This window comes from Dendropsophus ebraccatus, chromosome 2 (assembly GCF_027789765.1).
Source record: "Dendropsophus ebraccatus isolate aDenEbr1 chromosome 2, aDenEbr1.pat, whole genome shotgun sequence".
Lineage (NCBI taxonomy): Eukaryota > Metazoa > Chordata > Amphibia > Anura > Hylidae > Dendropsophus > Dendropsophus ebraccatus.
The window spans coordinates 87,003,129-87,020,868 of record NC_091455.1 but is presented as its reverse complement, the minus strand read 5'-3'; the positions used below and the strand labels follow the sequence as shown (position 1 = coordinate 87,020,868).

Below are 17,740 nucleotides of genomic sequence, written 5' to 3'. Positions count from 1 at the left end.
TCCCTGGCTAGGTTGAAAGCGCATCTGCAGTCAAGAGGCGGAAGTCAATTATTAAATATGTGGTTCAGTCATGTGGCTAAGACATCCAATGAGGGTAGACGCCGTTTTCGCGCTGCGTGCGTACTCCCAGGGTCCCTCACGGCCTCCCTGCATGGTGATTAGATTTAAAAAAGCGCCAAGTACGATGGGACGGCTTTTGAATGTTTCCCGCGTATTCGTCACACTACTCGATTGAATTTGAATCTTTCGAATACCGCAATATTCGATCAAACACCATCTCGTTCGAATCGTATTCGCTCATCTCTAATAATGATATCTGAAGACATCCCAATACAGAGCCACATTGACTACTAGAGAAAAGCTATATACCGTAGGTATGTCTACCTTCTAGGTACCCTTAACCTGTTGGATGCCTCTGTTGTTAAGCTCAGCTCAGCCTGAGGCTTCTGGTAGCTAAGCTAAGTTCTGTTGAAGCTTTGCTGAGGGAGTGTTCAGCTCAGACTCTAAAAGTATACACTGAAAAAAAGGTTTTAGTAAGAAAATGATCACAAGAAGAGTTGAATAAAGTGTATACCTCTGCCCATTCATTAATTTGGTAATAGACTCCAGATTCTGATGAGATTATATCAGTCCCAACTGACTTTATGGATGATGATGAATTGAAGTCTCTGGATTCATTGTTCTGTAGTCGTATTTTTCCTGGACTATAAAGTAGTAATCTAGGTATTACTATAAGGGTAAAAACATATTAATCAATAGGTGCCAAGCTCACTTCAGTGCAGCCAGAGGATTGAGTTAAAAGAGTGCATCACAGTATGAATACTCTAAGCCTTATATCATAATATGTTATTTGCCAATGTAAATTAGGAACTGCAGGACAATACTCATTTTCAAGTATGTCAATTACTTTGCAATGTATCGCATTTCCGCAAAATGGTCGTGTGGGTCTGTTTTCCATATAGGAACGCCTTACACTTGTCACAGTACTTCAGTCATTACATAGTTACTACGGTTGAAGAAAGACACATGTCCATCAAGTTCAACCAAGGAGGGTATATGAACCAAGGAGGGGATATTCCCTGAAGAACCTGATTTGACTTTGTAGGGGAAACACGTTGAAACCATGTCAGCAAGTTGCAACTGTATTACATTTTAAAATATTCCTGTGGGGTACCCGCTCTATCACCATTTCTCCTTTTTTTGTTTTTAGTCCCTGCACCGTGGTTAGGGCCACCCTATTAAAGAGGTGGTCACCCCAAAAGGCAAAGCTAGGCAGGGCTATAAATCAGGGTGCACCCACCCTGTTCCTTTTTCCTCCTCCAATTTCTTCATCTATACCCTCACAAGTCCTGGCATCATCAAAACAAACAGAGCTGGGTAAGATAATAAAAATTAAAATCATGTCTAAGCTATGGTGGCATCATCTGGTGAGCATCTAGACTGGTTTATGTATATTTCTGTATTTTTATGTTTATTTAATAAGGTTTTTATCAAATAACAACAACACAGAAAAAGCCAAAAAGGTCCACATAAGTCTCCATACACCTGATAGCAAGGCATAACAAGGAAGAGCTAGACAAACACAGAAAAAGCTGTCTGTAAGAAGCCCCATAATCAAAAGCAAAAACCATTATCCGCAGAAGCACTGAATACTAACAAGACAACAAGAAAAAAAAGAGGAGGAAGAAGAAGAGAGGAGAAAAACGTTGGGCATGCTATGGCATCGTCCAGTTTGTAGAGTTCCTTTCCCAGACCCATTCCAACAACAATGGGGAAGTGGGATCTCTCCAAGGGCAGGGCTGTGGGTTTTTTATGGGCACAGAAAACCAATTTAACACCGGCAATTGGTGCTACAATTGTCTACTTTGCTACCTAATAAGTCTAACCACCAGAGCTGGTGTGCAAGAAATTGAACAAAATGTATTCATGTTGTGTTTTATATAAATAGACGATAGTAAATCAAGCTCTCTACTCACAGATTAAAGTCTCTCTTCTGTACATTGCACTGTATGAAAATAGGATTTTCAGGCAAGCAGCAGTCACTAAAAGAAATGCAAAAAAGAGTGACAAACATTGTCTGATTTTTTTCATGCTGTGTGCTTTGATTTAGAATATCCTGTATCCCAGTGATAAAGAAAATTGTTAAATTATAGTCAAAAGGAGATCTGACTGCAGGGATCCCCATGATTCTCTAGAATGAAGGACCCCGGTCTCTCATCCTTTTTACACTAGTAAATAACAGTTGGATGGTCCAGTGTCAGAGCATGCCCAGTGCCACACCATACACCTCTATGGGAGTTACAAAAACAGTCGAGTTGCATAAAGCAGTCCATGGCTGGAATAGCCTTTTAATATTTCCTGCTATATAAACTGTATAACTTACCTTGTACCATTGTCTAACAGGAAGCTCACTATATGAAATATGTTTGTTGACCAAGCAGCCATGTCATCCACTCCACCAAGAAAATATTCATGGAATCTCTCCACAAGGAAGGGCGATTGTCTAGCATATGTCGGATAAAGCTGATAAAACAATAAAACTATAGAATTTCCCAATATTTATCATTTTATAATTTGCTAATCAAAAATGTTAAACACAGAAAAAGTAAATGTATGTACCTTTGAAACAGCCATATACTCCCCATATCTAAAGAAGAAAACAAAAAAAAAATGTATAAGTTTTTTTTAAAGTACATGCCTCTGGTGTCTATGATTTATATACTTACAATTCAAGAAAAAGAATATATGTGCATTCAATGATTACATTCTCTGTTATCACCGTCTTGTTATAAAGATCTTGATATATGTTAAAAAGGTCCTTCACTGGTATATACCTGGATAAGAGCAAAAAACAGTTAGGTTGGGTTACGTTTTCTCTCTGTGGAACTACTAACAACGAATGGCTGGAAAAAGCAAACTGCACATCCCAATAGTAGAAAAATGTTCACAATCTTTATTTAATACACATCAATGCAAAAGGGACAAACATTTAAAAACACTTAAAAACATATACAATACTGTTCACTGGTTCCGATACAACACACTGACCTATCATAAACATATATGAGGAGCAGCAGCAAAAAATAAAGCTAATGACCAAGGAAAGAGTGATAATAACCTCAATCAATAAATCCCAATACTCCAAACGCAAAAAGTATGAAGTATTAAGTAAAGATAATCAAACAAAAAATAAAAAATACAAAAAAATAAACCAAAATATAAAGTGAGCACTGCTGCCCCAGATAGAGTCAGACCAGAGCACCCCACGCGTTCCGTCACCAGGACTTTCTCTCTGTCACACATATCCGAGAATGGGATGCAAATGTGTACTGTAGCAGGCAGCCACCAGCCCCATTCATTTTAGTTGCCTGAATAGTCACCTAGAGACCGAGTTGGGACTGCTTTCCATTGGTATATGGTAGTTTTACAGGACTCAACGGTCTTACGCACTATTGAGTCCTGATAAATTAGTATATACAGTCCTGACTCTGCTTAGGTCATTGAAATTAATGGGGCCTGCTGCAGTACGCCACAGTACATTGGCATCCCTCTCTTGACAGATAATTGTGACGTACTGCTTAAGGCTGGGTTCACACACAGTATATTTCAGGCAGTATTTGGTCCTCATGTCAGGTCCTCATTGCAACCAAAACCAGGAGTGGATTGAAAACACAGAAAGGCTCTGTCCACACAATGTTGAAATTGAGTGGATGGCCGCCTTATAACGGTAAATAACTGCCATTATTTCAATATAACAGCCGTTGTTTTTAAATAACAGCAAATATTTGCCATTAAATGTCGGCCATCCACTCAATTATAACATTATGTGAACAGATCCTTTCTGTGTTTTCAATCCACTCCTTTTTGGTTGCAATGAGGACCTGACATGAGGACCAAATACTGCCTGAAATATACTGTGTGTGAACACAGCCTAAAGTATCACTTCGCCAGTGCATGAGGATACTCCAGGAGGAATAATAAAGGGAAAGGTGCAACAAAGGCCTAGATGTATTCATCTGCCTCAAACTAAATCTGTCTGGTATTGCCCACAGCAGCCAATCCTAGCTCAGCTTCCATTTTACCAGAGCGGCTAAGACATAAAAGATCAGCTGAGATTGGTTGCTATAGGAAAAACCAGAAAGATTTGGTTTCAGGCAGATTGATAAATTTGGACCGCCGACTTTTAAAAAAGGATTCTTCAAATTCTTAATTTATGGGGAAAATAGGCATTTACTAAAATGGACAAGACAAAATTAAGTTAAAAACATACAATACAGAGCCCAAGACTCAAATTATAACACTGTACCCTCTTATTGCTAAACCTGCCAAACCTGTCCTCTGTTCCTACAACAAAGCCCCCTGGCCTATTATTGCACCTCTTTTACAAACTCTCTCTCTGATATTTACATGGATAGAGCGGCGCCATCGCTGGGATGGGGGTGCCATGGTACGGCGCTATTCTGTTCCTGGGCACCGGCCGGGAGTAAAGCACTGGAGGCGTCCGCCCCCCTTCCCCAGTGGGAGGAAACTCCCTCCCCTTTATGACGCGGCTCCATTGATTTTAATGGAGACGCCTCATAGAGGGTAGGGGACATGTCAATTCTTTGAGCGGAGAGCGACGGAAGCGGAGGCGCAAAACCCATCCCATAGAGACACTGTGTGATACTGACACTGTGTGACACTTTTACTCAGTGTGAACATACCCTTACAGTCAGAAGTTTACACAATTCTACAAATGGTTTCTTTTAGAAGAATATAAGAATGCCAGGGTGTCACAGCATGGCACCTGCAATGTAACAGTACAGTGGCCACCATTTCTCAGTGTAACATGGTTTTCAGAACATTGCATCCATTTTCCTATTAAACCATCTAATGTGCTTAACGGCCTCTCAACTCATCTCCGCTAATTCCATGGGAGAGAAGGATATGGCATATGGGATTCTAACTGCCCACTTCTTCCGTTCTCTGAGACATAAGCTGCTGCCAGAGGAATCTTTCTTTGCTTCATGAAGGCTTAAAGGACAACTCCGGCGAAAATTTTTTTTGGCTTATTTAACACACATTACAAAGTTATATAACTTTGTAATGTGGTTAAATACCCGGTCTGGCCCCCTTCCCCCACTTTCCGACCCCCGACCCCCCACCCCGGAAGTTAAAGAATATATACATTACCTATTACGGTCGTCACGGTCCTCTTCTCTGGTGTCGGGTGATGTCAGAGCTGGGGGCGGTCCGGGTCTTCTTCCTCCTCGGCGTCTTCATTGAGAGTGAATGGGAGAGAAAAGGCTGCTGGTGCACATGCGCACCAGCAGCCTTTTCATTGGCTGGAGCGCATCACATGGCTTCCAGCTTGCTCAGCCCTGATTGGCTGAGCTTGCTGGAAGCCATGTGATGCGCTCCAGCCAATGAAAAGGCTGCTGGTGCGCAAGCGCGCTGGCAGCCTTTTCTCTCTCATGGACCCGGAAGAAGGAGACATCGCTGGACGGCGGACGCAGGTGACGGAGAGGCGGACGGCGGCCGAATGGAGTGGCGATCGTCACCGGAGGGATGGTGAGTATGGTGTCTGTGTTTTTTTTTTTTTTTGGGGGGGTCCCGCCGGAGTTGTCCTTTAACTGAGCTGAGCATACTTGTATATAGGACAAGATGAGAGGGATGGCTACCTTATATGTATTGCCAGCCTACTTGTCATTTACCGTATCTTTTCAGGATAAGCTGTCCTGAGTTTGTACATGAGAAGTAGCATTATTTCTGACTATTATACAAAGTGTATATGGCATTTTTCACCAGGTTCCCCTTCGGCAGGCTCCATCTCTAGGTGTCAGCTTTCCCTGAGCACATCTCCAGAGTGGACAGACACTAGCCTATATGCATGTCCTTTTTATTATTTGCTTACCATTTTTTCTGTAAATAATCAAAATTAACTTCATACTGACTGAGCACATCGCCACCTGTAGGGGCAAAAATAATATATAAAATGTTACATAAAGCAATGATGAGGTAACTAAGTACCATCAGGTCACTATTGGGCGTGTTTGTATAAAGGATACCTACAGGTTGTTTAAAGTTGATCTACGCATTCTCCTGCTCATATGTCCGCAGCTTTTTGGGAAGTTCACTATGGAACTCTACTGCTGACACCTGTATACTGATGTTACTATTGCAATAATATCCTAATACTAAAAGGTGAGACTATTTAATTAATAAAAGAAAGTGATTGTAAACAATGATATAACTTGTAATGAACTTAGAATTACCGAAGTCACCAGCCTGATGGGCTTCAGCATATGAGCCATGAAAATCAATCTGGGGGAAAATAATAATGAAGAATAAAGCATTATAGAAGTCAGTGTATTATGTGTGATGGGAGTATAAAAAAATGGCTGAAACTGTTTACAAGAAAAATATCAAACAAGTGAGTGACCTATGAACTATATGATATCATTCTATTACCAACGTGTTCCATCTTTTACACAATGATAGTTTGTATACTTACTTCCCCCATAGCTCTTAGGAAACCTTGGTCAATTCCCAAGCTGTGCCAGCTTACATCGGCCACCATATGGGAGGCTATACCAAACAAGAAGGCTACCAGTTTCTGAGCTTCCTGTATCACAGTGAAGGAGAAATCCATTAGTTTCCCAAACCGACAGATTTATTAAGGTGTCTAATTGTTCTTATTAAATCTGGTGGGTTTTTCACATGAGAAAACTAAAACCTGACCTTCCTGACATACCAGGGGTGCCAGATTTTAAGAATGACAACTCCCGTAAAAAAAATTACGGGTTTTTTGTTTTTTAGAGATTTTTGTGGCGCACAATGTAAGTAAATTGGGTGAAACAAAAATCCAACAGGGGTAATGTATGCTTTAGAAAATGTCAACTGATATGTAAAGAACAATTTCATAGTTCAGCAATACCTCATTCCAGGGTAGTGAATATGTTCTCCTTATGTAGTTAACACTAGTCTCCAGGAACGGGGTCCAGTGCGAGTCTTCTGACACAGCATGATAATGCCCTACAGATAACACAAGGATCAGATGAACGTATATGGTATCCGGTTTATCCATAGTAAGCCCTAACAGTAGCAATGGCAACCTAACCAAGTGATGTCATGGTATAAGCCAAGGCATCGGTATCACATACATTTAATATACTCACTCACCGTGCCTGCAAACACTCTGATAAAAAGTGTCAGGATAAGCACTTCCAGCTTGGAAAGCATCAGAATGTTTCTGTAATATCTGGTAAAACATTGCATTTATTAAAATAAAAGGGTGTCCATTACTTATTATAATATGTATATTCACAAACAACGCCAACATGTCTTTTATATAACATACAACATTAACTTTTTCCCCAAACATCATTATCTTACCCAATTGCCTAACCAACCTCCCAAGAAGAGGAAGACAAAGGAAGCGAATAAGAATTTCCCTTACGTCCCATTGGCATCACAACATATAGGGTAAATTCGCCCCTGCGAGCCCCTGGGACGAAGGAATATTTAATGAAAAAATAACAATTAAATTTTAATCCCCTCCTCCATGAGGTATAAATAGGCTCCACCTCCCCCTAGACCTCAGTCTTTTTTTACTTCGTTGCTGTTAGCCCTAGGGGACTTTGTCCCTCCTCCGTTTTTATGCTTTGTTAACCTGTTGCATTCAGGTTTTCTCTCCAGGTAATGATTGCTGGGATGCCGCTGGAGCCGGTGTCCAGGTAGTATCCTGATATTTGCTTCTGCAGGTCTTAGCTTTTAAGTTTTTCTTACCTAGTGCGTACGCACTCTGGAACGCACTCTGCGTGTCACCCGAGCCGCTGGCTTTTCTTTCAGTCGCGCTTGACTGTGGAACGCATCAGCGCTGCGTGCGTCTCAGCACTGCGGCGTCGGCGTCATGTCACTTTCGGGGGCCGGCAGCGGCACTCGCTCTCTGCATGCCGGATTAGCTGTGTGTTCAAGGCAGAAGGTAAGCTGTTGCTACCTCTAGGTCTGGCTGTCTTCCTCTGGAAGGATTTTCTGTGGCTCATTTGGATCTAATAGAAAACATCTGAGTGCAAAGTGCTGTGATCTCTCTTCTATATACTTAAAAGTAAGTGTTGCTGCCACCTAGTGTCTCTTTCCGATAGCACTCTAGCCAGGCTAGTGGTTTATATGTATTGTAATACATTGATTATTTGCAGATGTCTGAAATGGAGACCAGTCCTGCTGCTGGCAAAAGACCTTCTTAGGAAGCACTTCATGTGCCGAGTGTGAGACTCCACTACCTGACGGCTATGGATACCGTAGGAGGATCATTTTTTCCAGATAAGATTCATCCTTTCTTTCATAAAAATATTTATGAATGCCTAAAAATATTTATAATGCCTAAGTACGCTGTCCTTCATGCAGACCTAAACCTATGAGGAGCCTGATGTTCAGGATGTAGTTGTATGGGTTAAGGACTATGTGCAAAAGACTTTAGCGGCTAATGAGAATCGCCGCCCGTGTCCTAAGTTAAAGACCAAATGGAGTATTTTTCTCTCTACTCCCAGCTTGTGAGTATATTACTTTATGGCTGTAGGATTATGGTCATTTTCAGTTTTACTGTGATTGATGAAGTTAAGTAATCATCTTCTTCTGAAACCTCTTCTACTTCTGAAGATGAGAAAGAATTTTTAGGGGGTATTTCACAGCTGATAGAATTAACAAGCTCTGCTAAGCTGTGCAAGCTGAAATACACCCTGAGGAAATAGAAGAGGATAGGATTGGTCCTCCTCAAAAAAGCCTAGGGCTTTTTCTGTGGGTAAGACTTCATTGTCTATGTAACAGGCGGAATGGAAGCAACCGGAAAAGGCTCCGGGTTTGAGCAAGAGGTTTAAGACCTTATATGTTCTCAAGGAAGAACAATGTAAGGACTGGATTGAGCCTCCAAAGGTGGACCCGGCCATAGCCAAACTGTCGAAATGTACTGTGCTGCCTGCGGAGGACAGATCCAATCTTAAGGATCCGATGGATAGAAGGGTGGAGTTGGCCCTCAAGAGATCATATACGGCAGCGGCAGCCCAAGGGGCAGTCTCCATTTCTTCTTTGAGGTTTCTAGAAGCCTAAGAAGTTGGCTGGCCAAGGTCCAGGAAAATTTGGAAGGTAGAGTTAGCAGGGACAAGGTCCTTCGCTCCTTAAAAAGGTCATTATGGCCATTGACTTCCTCTGCTATGCTGCATCTCAGGGAACCAGGTTAGCGTAAAAAAACGAGTACGCTCTCGACCGCTGCCGAAGGGCGCTATGGTTAAAACCCTGGGTTGGAGATGCTAACTCCAAAATTCAGCTCTGTAATATGGAGTTCCAGCCAGGTAGGCTGTTTGGCTCTGAGCTGGATAAATTAATGGAGGAATTGTCTGACAAGGAGGGGAAGTCCCTACCATTGTCCTATAAGAGCGGTGATTCCTTTCGCAGAGCAAAATCTCCTCAGCGAGGCAAAGGGAGATACCAGTACAGAGGTCGAGGAAGAAACTATTCCAGAAGAGGTTCTGGGAAGCAGCAGAATAAGGACACCAACAAGAAACCAGACTTCTGACGCAGAAGCTGTCCAGTGGGAACATGTCTGAGTTTGTTTCTCCCTGCCTGGGAAGAATTAAGTAAAAGATCACTGGGTGTTAAATATTATTCAAAATGGTTATGTCCTTCATTTATCATCTCTTCCTCCTCCAAGATTTCTTCTGTCAAGAAATCTTAAGCCAGAAAGACACTTAGTCCTAGAGACAGAAATTCTTTACCTCCTTTCCATTGAGGCTCTAGAGCAGGGGTCTCAAACTCAATTTACCTGGGGGCCGCTGGAGGTAGAGTCTGGGTGAGGCTGGGCCGCATCAGGGTTTCCACAAGAAAAGCTCTTACAAAAACATTCCAATGTCATCAAATGTAATTATTATTATTCAGATTCAAATGTCTGTATTGACAGTTCCTTAACATTTAACTTTCTGAACATGAAAGTTACATCAGGTGACTCACAGGGGACGTCTTCATTGATCGGAGTTCTTCCCTTTTCATCATCTTCTCCTTCTCTCCTGGGCCATTGTGAGAACTTCTTCGAGCCACGAATCCACAGAATCTACCAGAGAAACAAATTAGGCTCCTCACACTGGCACCATCCTCATCTCTCTACTAACTGCACATCTGTATTGGCCCCTTTACACCCTCATTTAGTAGGTAGGCTGACTCTATCTGATCCACCTTATAGAATATGCCCCCCTCTGTGTACAGATGGCCCCTTGCTCAGTCTTCCATATAGATGGCCCCATGTGCATCTCCTTGGGAGCCCCTCTCTGTGTAGTCCCCCTATAGTAGATGCCCCCATGTAGTCCCCTCCTTATATTTCCCCCCATATAGATGCCTCCTTTATATTGCCCCCCTTATCTCCCCCCCCATATAGATGCCTCCTTTATGTTTCCCCCCTTATCTCCCCCCCCCATATAGATGCCTCCTTTATGTTGCCCCCTTATCTCCCCCCCATATAGATGCCTCCTTTATGTTGCCTTCTTATCTCCCCCCCATATAGATGCCTCCTTTATGTTTCCCCCCTTATATCCCCCCCATATAGATGCCTCCTTTATGTTTCCCCCCTTATCTCCCCCCCATATAGATGCCTCCTTTATGTTTCCCCCCTTATCTCCCCCCCATATAGATGCCTCCTTTATGTTGCCCCCCTTATCTCCCCCCCCCATATAGATGCCTCCTTTATGTTGCCCCCTTATCTCCCCCCCATATAGATGCCTCCTTTATGTTGCCTCCTTATCTCCCCCCCATATAGATGCCTCCTTTATGTTTCCCCCCTTATCTCCCCCCCATATAGATGCCTCCTTTATGTTGCCTCCCTTATCTCCCCCCCCAGATAGATGCCTCTTTTATGTTGCCCCCTTCTTAACTTTTCCCCCATATAGATGCCTCCCTTATCTTTCCCCCCAAATAAATGCCCCCCCTCTTTGTAGATGTTGTCCCCATATCTTGTACCCCGCAAAGTAGATAAAGAGCAAAACAAAAAAACAACTCACCTAACACATCGATCCCACGTCGCAGCTCCCTTCTTACGGACGGCCCCCGGCTGATGCTGCCTCCCTGCGGGTGTCCCCGGGATTCCCGGGCAGCACGCGCACCAGGGAGCTGTGTGCGCCAGGCTGTTACTTCCGGGTCAGCGCTCCCTGACTCGGAAGCAACAGCCGCTGCGCACACAGCTCCCTGATGCGCGTGCTGCCCGGGAATCCCGGGGACACCCGCAGGGAGGCAGCATCAGCCGGGGGCCGTCCAACACAGACTCTTGTGACCGCAAGCAAAACACTGCTTGCGGTCACAAGAGTGATCGATCAATGGGCCGGGCGGCGGAGGGGGGCCGCCGGGCAGTAAAGTGGGGGGGGCCACAAACTTGTGTCCCGCGGGCCGCAGTTGGCCCGCGGGCCGCGAGTTTGAGACCCATGCTCTAGAGGATGTCCTCTATCTGAGATCGGTCAGGGAGTTTACTCCCCAGTGTTACTAGTGCTGAAGCCATCCGGAAATTGGAGGCTTATTATAGATTTGCGATATCTTAACAGGTGCATCGTAAAGAAGACGTTCCACATGGAGAACATAAGATCGGTAAAATCTATCCTCCAGGAGGGAGATTTTATGGTCACCATAGATCTACCGGATGCATATCTTCATGTACCGATTCTGAAGGCTCACAGGAGAGCCTTCGCCATCCAAATCCAGGGGAAGGTAAGACACTTACAATTCAAAGTCCTTCCATCCAGAATACCTCCGCACCCTTTGTGTTCACAAAGTTAGTGTCACCATGATGGTTCGCTTCCGTCTACAGGGGATAAAGTTATCCCTTACCTGGACGATTGGTTGATTATGACTCTTCAGGATCTTCTGAGCGTTCAGTTGAACTATGTCCAGGACATACTTCAACAATTAGGTTGGCTTATCAACATAGAGAAATCAGACTTAATTCCTAATTCCTCCTCGTCAGGTATCCATAAAAACAACTAGGGCTCCTTGCCTCAGCTGTGGACGCGGTGCCATGGGCGTTATGGCACATGAGATTTCTTCAGAGAGAAGCACTAACAGTATGGAACCGAGGACTGAAGGACTTGGATGCGATGCATGTTCTATAGACTCAAACAAGACATTCTCTGATGTGGTGGAGACAAATCAAACATGGAGTTTTATTTTCAGAACCACACTGGATAACCATCACGACAGATGCTTCAGGAACAGGTTGGGGAGCTCATCTGACAGTCATCACGACTGCAGGATCTTGGAGTCAACAGGAATCCGCTCTGCCCTCCAACGTGAGGGAGCTCAGAGCGATTTACCTAGCTCTTCTTCATTTTTCTCCTCCTATTTTACAGAGAGCAGTCAGAATCCGGATGAACGACAGGACCTGTGTGGCGTACCTAAACAGGGAGGTACCAGATCCCCTTCTCTCCTCAGGGAAGTAGAGAAGATTTTTCTGTTGGGCAGAAACCAGAATAACCAGACTCTCTGCGATTCATATCAGGGGGTGTCGACAATATATTGGCGGATTGAATGAGTTGAGGCCTGACATTACCGGGCGAATGGTCTCTCTCAAGGAGAGTGTTCATTCAGTTAACCCAGAGGTGGGGGCTTCCTCAGAGAGACCTCATGGCATCAGCAAGCAATGCCAAACTGAGGAATTTCTGTTCCCTTTACAGGGCAGACAATCCCATGGTAGTGGACTCAATGACAATACCATGGACATACCAGCTGGCGTATATCTTTCCTCCCATAGCCATGATTCCCAGAGTTTCACGAAGATCAGTCGTCAGTAATAATAATAACTCCCTTCTGGCTGAAGGGGTCATGGTTCACCCTGCCCATGAATATGAGCAGAGGGGAATTTTGGAGATTACCTCTGCATCCGGATCTAATATTCCAGGGTCAACATCTGTGCAGGAATCTTTCCAGCCTCAGCTTGACAGCTTGGAGACTGAGAGGACCGTATTAGACTCTAGTTTTTCTGAGAAGGTATAGTATACCCTTTCTCACGCTCGTAGTAGCACTACAAATAAATCTTATGCACGTATTTGGAAGATTTTCAAGATTGGTGTGCGAGCAGGAGTATTGATGGACTTAAACCTTCTACTCCACAGTCATTGGAGTTTTTACAGGAAGGCTTCTATAAAGGATTAAAACCTAGTTCCATCAAGGTGCAGATAGCAGCCCTCTCTGCACACCTAAACTCACGTTTCTTTCAGATCTTGGAGGTAAAGAATTTTGTTAAGGCTAGACTAGGCCTAACCTGGTAAAGCAGGTAGACCCATGGGACTTAGGGCCCTATTCCACCAGACGATTATCGTTTGCATAATCGTTAACGATTAACGATCTCAAACGACCGCTATTGCGAAAGACCTGAAAACGTTCGGTCATTTCCATGGAACGATAATCGTTACTTATGATCGTAATTGCGATCGTTTCTCTTCGCTATTTATTCGCTATTGCGTTCGTATCTATTGCGAACGACCGAACGATGTCTTATTCAATGCGAACGATTTGCGAACGAGCAACGATAAAAATAGGTCCAGGTCTTATAAAGCGATCAACGATTTCTCGTTCGGTCGTTAATCGTTAACTGCATTTCAACCGAACGATTATCGTTCAGATTCGAACGATTTAACGATAATCTGAACGATAATCGTCCGGTGGAATAGGGCCCTTATCCTTTGTGTTGAGACGCATGTGTCTTCCTCCCTTTAAGCCTTGGGAGGAAGTAGACTTCAAGTTAAAGGGGTATTCCAGGAAAAATCAATAATTTAGCAATGGAAAGGGTTAACCAAGGTTAACCCTTTCCTAATATACTTACCTGTCCGTTTTTGGCCCCCCACGGAGATCTCCCGTCCGGTCACGTGATGGTCCAAGCTGTGACTCGCGGATCCTCTTCTTCCGGTTCGGTGACGTCACCACCCGGCCGGCGACTGACTCTTTCTTATTAGCAGCAGAGCACTGAACCCTGACTGACTTGTAGTGTGTAGCCAATCAGGGTTTAGTGCTCCTGCTGTACGAAGTTAGCCGGGTTCTGATCCCCCCGGCCCCCTCCTTCTCTATCATTACAGCGATCCCCCCGGCCCCCTCCCTGTGCTATAAGCCCGATCCTCCTGGCCTTCTCCTTCCTATGTAATCTGTCCTGATCAAAGATAGCTCACCCGCATCCCCCAGTGTGCTGCGGCGCCGGCCCCCGTATCGGCACTTATTGTAAGCAGCTGTTCTCAGCTGACAGGCGCTGTGTGTGTGTGTGTGAGGCAGGAGAGAGTTTATGCTTGCGCTGTGCGGAGCAAGCATGAACTCTCTCCTGCTTCACACACACACAGGAGGGGGCCGGGGGGGATCAGAACCCGGCTAACTTCGTACAGCAGGAGCACTAAACCCTGATTGGCTACACACTACAAGTCAGTCAGGGTTCAGTGCTCTGCTGCTAATAAGAAAGAGTCAGTCGCCGGCCGGGTGGTGACGTCACCGAACCGGAAGAAGAGGATCCGCGAGTCACAGCTTGGACCATCACGTGACCGGACGGGAGATCTCCTTGGGGGGCCAAAAACGGACAGGTAAGTATATTAGGAAAGGGTTAACCTTGGTTAACCCTTTCCATTGCTAAATTATTGATTTTCCCTGGAATACCCCTTTAACATTGAAAGTTTTTCTTTTACTAGCCATTACCTCTGCTAAGAGAGTTGGAGAACTTCAAGCCCTTGACTCCACACCTCCATACGTGATTTTTTTTTCCCAAGACAAGGTTATCCTTGGGTTCCTTCCAGGATTCCTGCCTATGGTGGCTTCATTTGCCAACATCAACCAGCCAATAGTATTGCCTGTATTTTCTCCTACTGGATCATCTAAAGAAGACTTGGATCTTTCTTTATTGGACGTATCCAGAGCTATCAAGATCTATCTACATAGAGTAGGTGATTTTCGTAAAGACTAGAATTTCTTTATCCCTTTCGCATGAAAGAACTAGGGGAGAAAGGCTTCAAAACCTTCAATATTCAGATGGATCTGTGACTCCATTGCCTTATGTTACTCCTCTGCTGATCTTGATCCACCAGAATTTACCAGGGCTCACTCTACTAGAGCTGTGGCCTCCACTTGGGCAGAGCGTGCCGCTGTGCCACTTGAGGACATATGCCAGGCAGCTACCTGGTCGTCTTTGACTACCTTTGTGAGATATTTCAGGCTGAATACTTCTTTCTTGTCAAGAACAACCTTTGCAAGATCTGTTCTTAATGCGGACGTAATAAATAACCCGCCCATAGGGGATAATGCTTGCTAATTCCCCATATGTTGTGATGCCAATGGGACGTAAGGGAAGCTAAAATTATTATGTTAATTTGTTTTCCCTAAGACCCATTGGCATCACAAGACTCCCTCCCTGTGTTTTATGTTTCTTTATAATTAGACTGAGGTCTAGGGGGAGGTGGAGCCTATTTATACCTCATGGAGGAGGGGATTAAAATTTAATTGTTATTTTTTCATTAAATATTCCTTCGTCCCAGGGGCTCGCAGGGGCGAATTTACCCCATATGTTGTGATGCCAATGGGTCTTAGGGAAAACAAATTAACATAATAATTTTAGCTTTCCACTTTTTCCCACTCTACCCACTGCACTTCTTGAATCTACCTATGGTGACCAATGTCTTGAGGATTTTATGTTATCTCCATTTTCCCAATGCAAATTCTTACACAGTATCTGTAAGTTTATCTGGTACATCCAAACCTCAAGGTTACCTTTTTATTTTTTCATTATGATAATTCATCCCCTTGCAATAAAAATTTTATGTAGTTTTGTAAACTAAGAATATTGTCAGAAGGGGCTGGACAAGTAAATAGTCAATACTCCTGATTGTAAGTATTGAAAACACATAATGGTGGAAGATCAGCCATGTCTAATGTACAGCACATGACTTCCTCCATGACTACTGGCATAGGTTCCAAGCAGGGGATCCACAATGATTATGTCCTTATGCTCTACACAATTGTATCATCTTATATTGTATATGGCAATGGTTCATTATGATGGGTTACCTCCTTTATGTATTTTAGGAAGGCAGTGTCTTGTGTATTAACTAGCAGAACATCAACTTTATGGATATAGCAGGATGATACCTAATGATTTGTTCACCAGTTGGGGGTTTGGATAGGAATATCTATTGCAGACTGAAATATACTGTGTGTGAACCCAGCCATAGCGATAGTGACACATAATCATAAATGATAAATTTTCAACTAAATACCTAGTGAATGTGATTTTATAATCTGTGTAGTCACATCCCTATTTCTTCACCCACCATCCTTACGATTCCCCTATGTTTTTGAATGATAACCACAGACATAGTATCGGTTTCTTCTGAACTATAATTTAGCAACAGATTATAATTGTACCTCTTTGTAATTCACTTTTCCATCTTCATTAAAATACTCCAGACCTCTATGAGCTGTTTAAAAAAATTAGTTTCATCAGATTTCTTATGTGAATACTCTAAGACACAGTTCACATAGTATTTAGATACTGATTTTGTTATTATGTTAAAGTGTTACTATCATTACTAAAAAAAAAACTTTGGCATGTTCTCTCATCAGCAATATCTATCTGGCTGCACAAGACAAGCTCCATGGTGCCTTTATACTGAGATATATCTGACAGATTTTTGAAGCCAAAGCCAGGAATGGATTTGAAAAGAGGAGAAATCTCAGTCTTTTCTTTATAACCTGTTCTCTTCTTATAGTCTGTTCCTGGCTTTGGCTTCAAAAATCTGTCAGATAAATCTCTATGTGTAAAGGCATCCTTAGAATGGATCCCATCTGATGCAGCTTAACAGAGACCACAGGAGTCGGGTGAAGTTCATAACTGCCTCCCCGGCTATATCTAGGGAATGGTGGAGTATAAACACCAATTAATCAAATTGTTTTACATGTTTCTGTGATGTATGCAAAAACAAAAAAATTCTAAACTTACCTATCTCTATATGTGTAGAAATACCACAAGGCTCGCTGAGCTGTAAGAGAAGTGAGAGGACCATATACAAAGCAGTGCACCATGCCATGCTTTCAGCGAGTTTGTATGACTCATGGGAGAAGTAAAGTAAAAGCTATTTACAAGTTTGTTGAAACAACCTTTGGAGTTTGCTGTCCTTGGAAACTAGGATATTGACACAAAAGTGGAATTGTCAGTCAGGAACCATTCATATCATGTTTTTACTATACATTACCATTCTACACCGCGATACACCTACACATATAGCTGCAGGGTACCCTGAGAAGGCCTATTGTCTCTCCTGATGTATAGTGGCACTGTATCTCAAATAAGAGATGTAAACGGGCCATATACTATTTACCAGTAATAAGGAATAGTATAGACCAGTGCTTCTCAAACTGTGAGGCGCCCCCTAGTCGTTGGTGAGGCCCAACTGGGGATCCAGTTTTCACAAATGTAACTATGATCTGTATATTCCTTTAGCTGTTTTCAAAAATCTCCATTTTAGCCACATTATTAATTTATTTTGTACTTGCTTTATTAGCATATAGTGCTTGGGAGATAGGTAGCCCTAGCAATATTTTCAGCTTTTAAGTGGACTTTCACCACAGATAGTGAGGCCCAGGCACCCTCTTGGTCAGTCTGGTGAGGCCCAGGCATTGCCTTGGTCTGTTGGCTGAGGCTCCAGTAGAAAAAGTTTGAGAAGCGCTGGTATAGACCATGAAATATACATATATTCTGTTTTCTAGA

General features: G+C 43.3%; 1 protein-coding gene across 2 annotated transcripts in view; it reads right to left on the bottom strand.

Annotated features, from left to right (window-relative positions):
- Positions 1-17,066, bottom strand: part of GPLD1 (glycosylphosphatidylinositol specific phospholipase D1) — a 49,652-nt gene extending 32,586 nt beyond the window's left edge. For both annotated transcript variants that reach the window (XM_069957926.1, XM_069957927.1), the window contains exons 1-12: positions 16,973-17,066; positions 16,399-16,451; positions 7,162-7,240; positions 6,917-7,014; positions 6,494-6,604; positions 6,255-6,303; positions 5,894-5,948; positions 2,727-2,834; positions 2,620-2,647; positions 2,384-2,523; positions 1,977-2,042; positions 575-704 (exon numbers count right to left, since the gene is read on the bottom strand). In XM_069957926.1, coding sequence (XP_069814027.1) covers positions 575-704; positions 1,977-2,042; positions 2,384-2,523; positions 2,620-2,647; positions 2,727-2,834; positions 5,894-5,948; positions 6,255-6,303; positions 6,494-6,604; positions 6,917-7,014; positions 7,162-7,240; positions 16,399-16,451; positions 16,973-17,060 — 1,005 coding nt within the window. In that variant the 5' untranslated portion in view covers positions 17,061-17,066. The remainder of the gene's footprint in view (positions 1-574; positions 705-1,976; positions 2,043-2,383; positions 2,524-2,619; positions 2,648-2,726; positions 2,835-5,893; positions 5,949-6,254; positions 6,304-6,493; positions 6,605-6,916; positions 7,015-7,161; positions 7,241-16,398; positions 16,452-16,972) is intronic.
- Between the last annotated feature and the right edge of the window lie 674 nt (positions 17,067-17,740).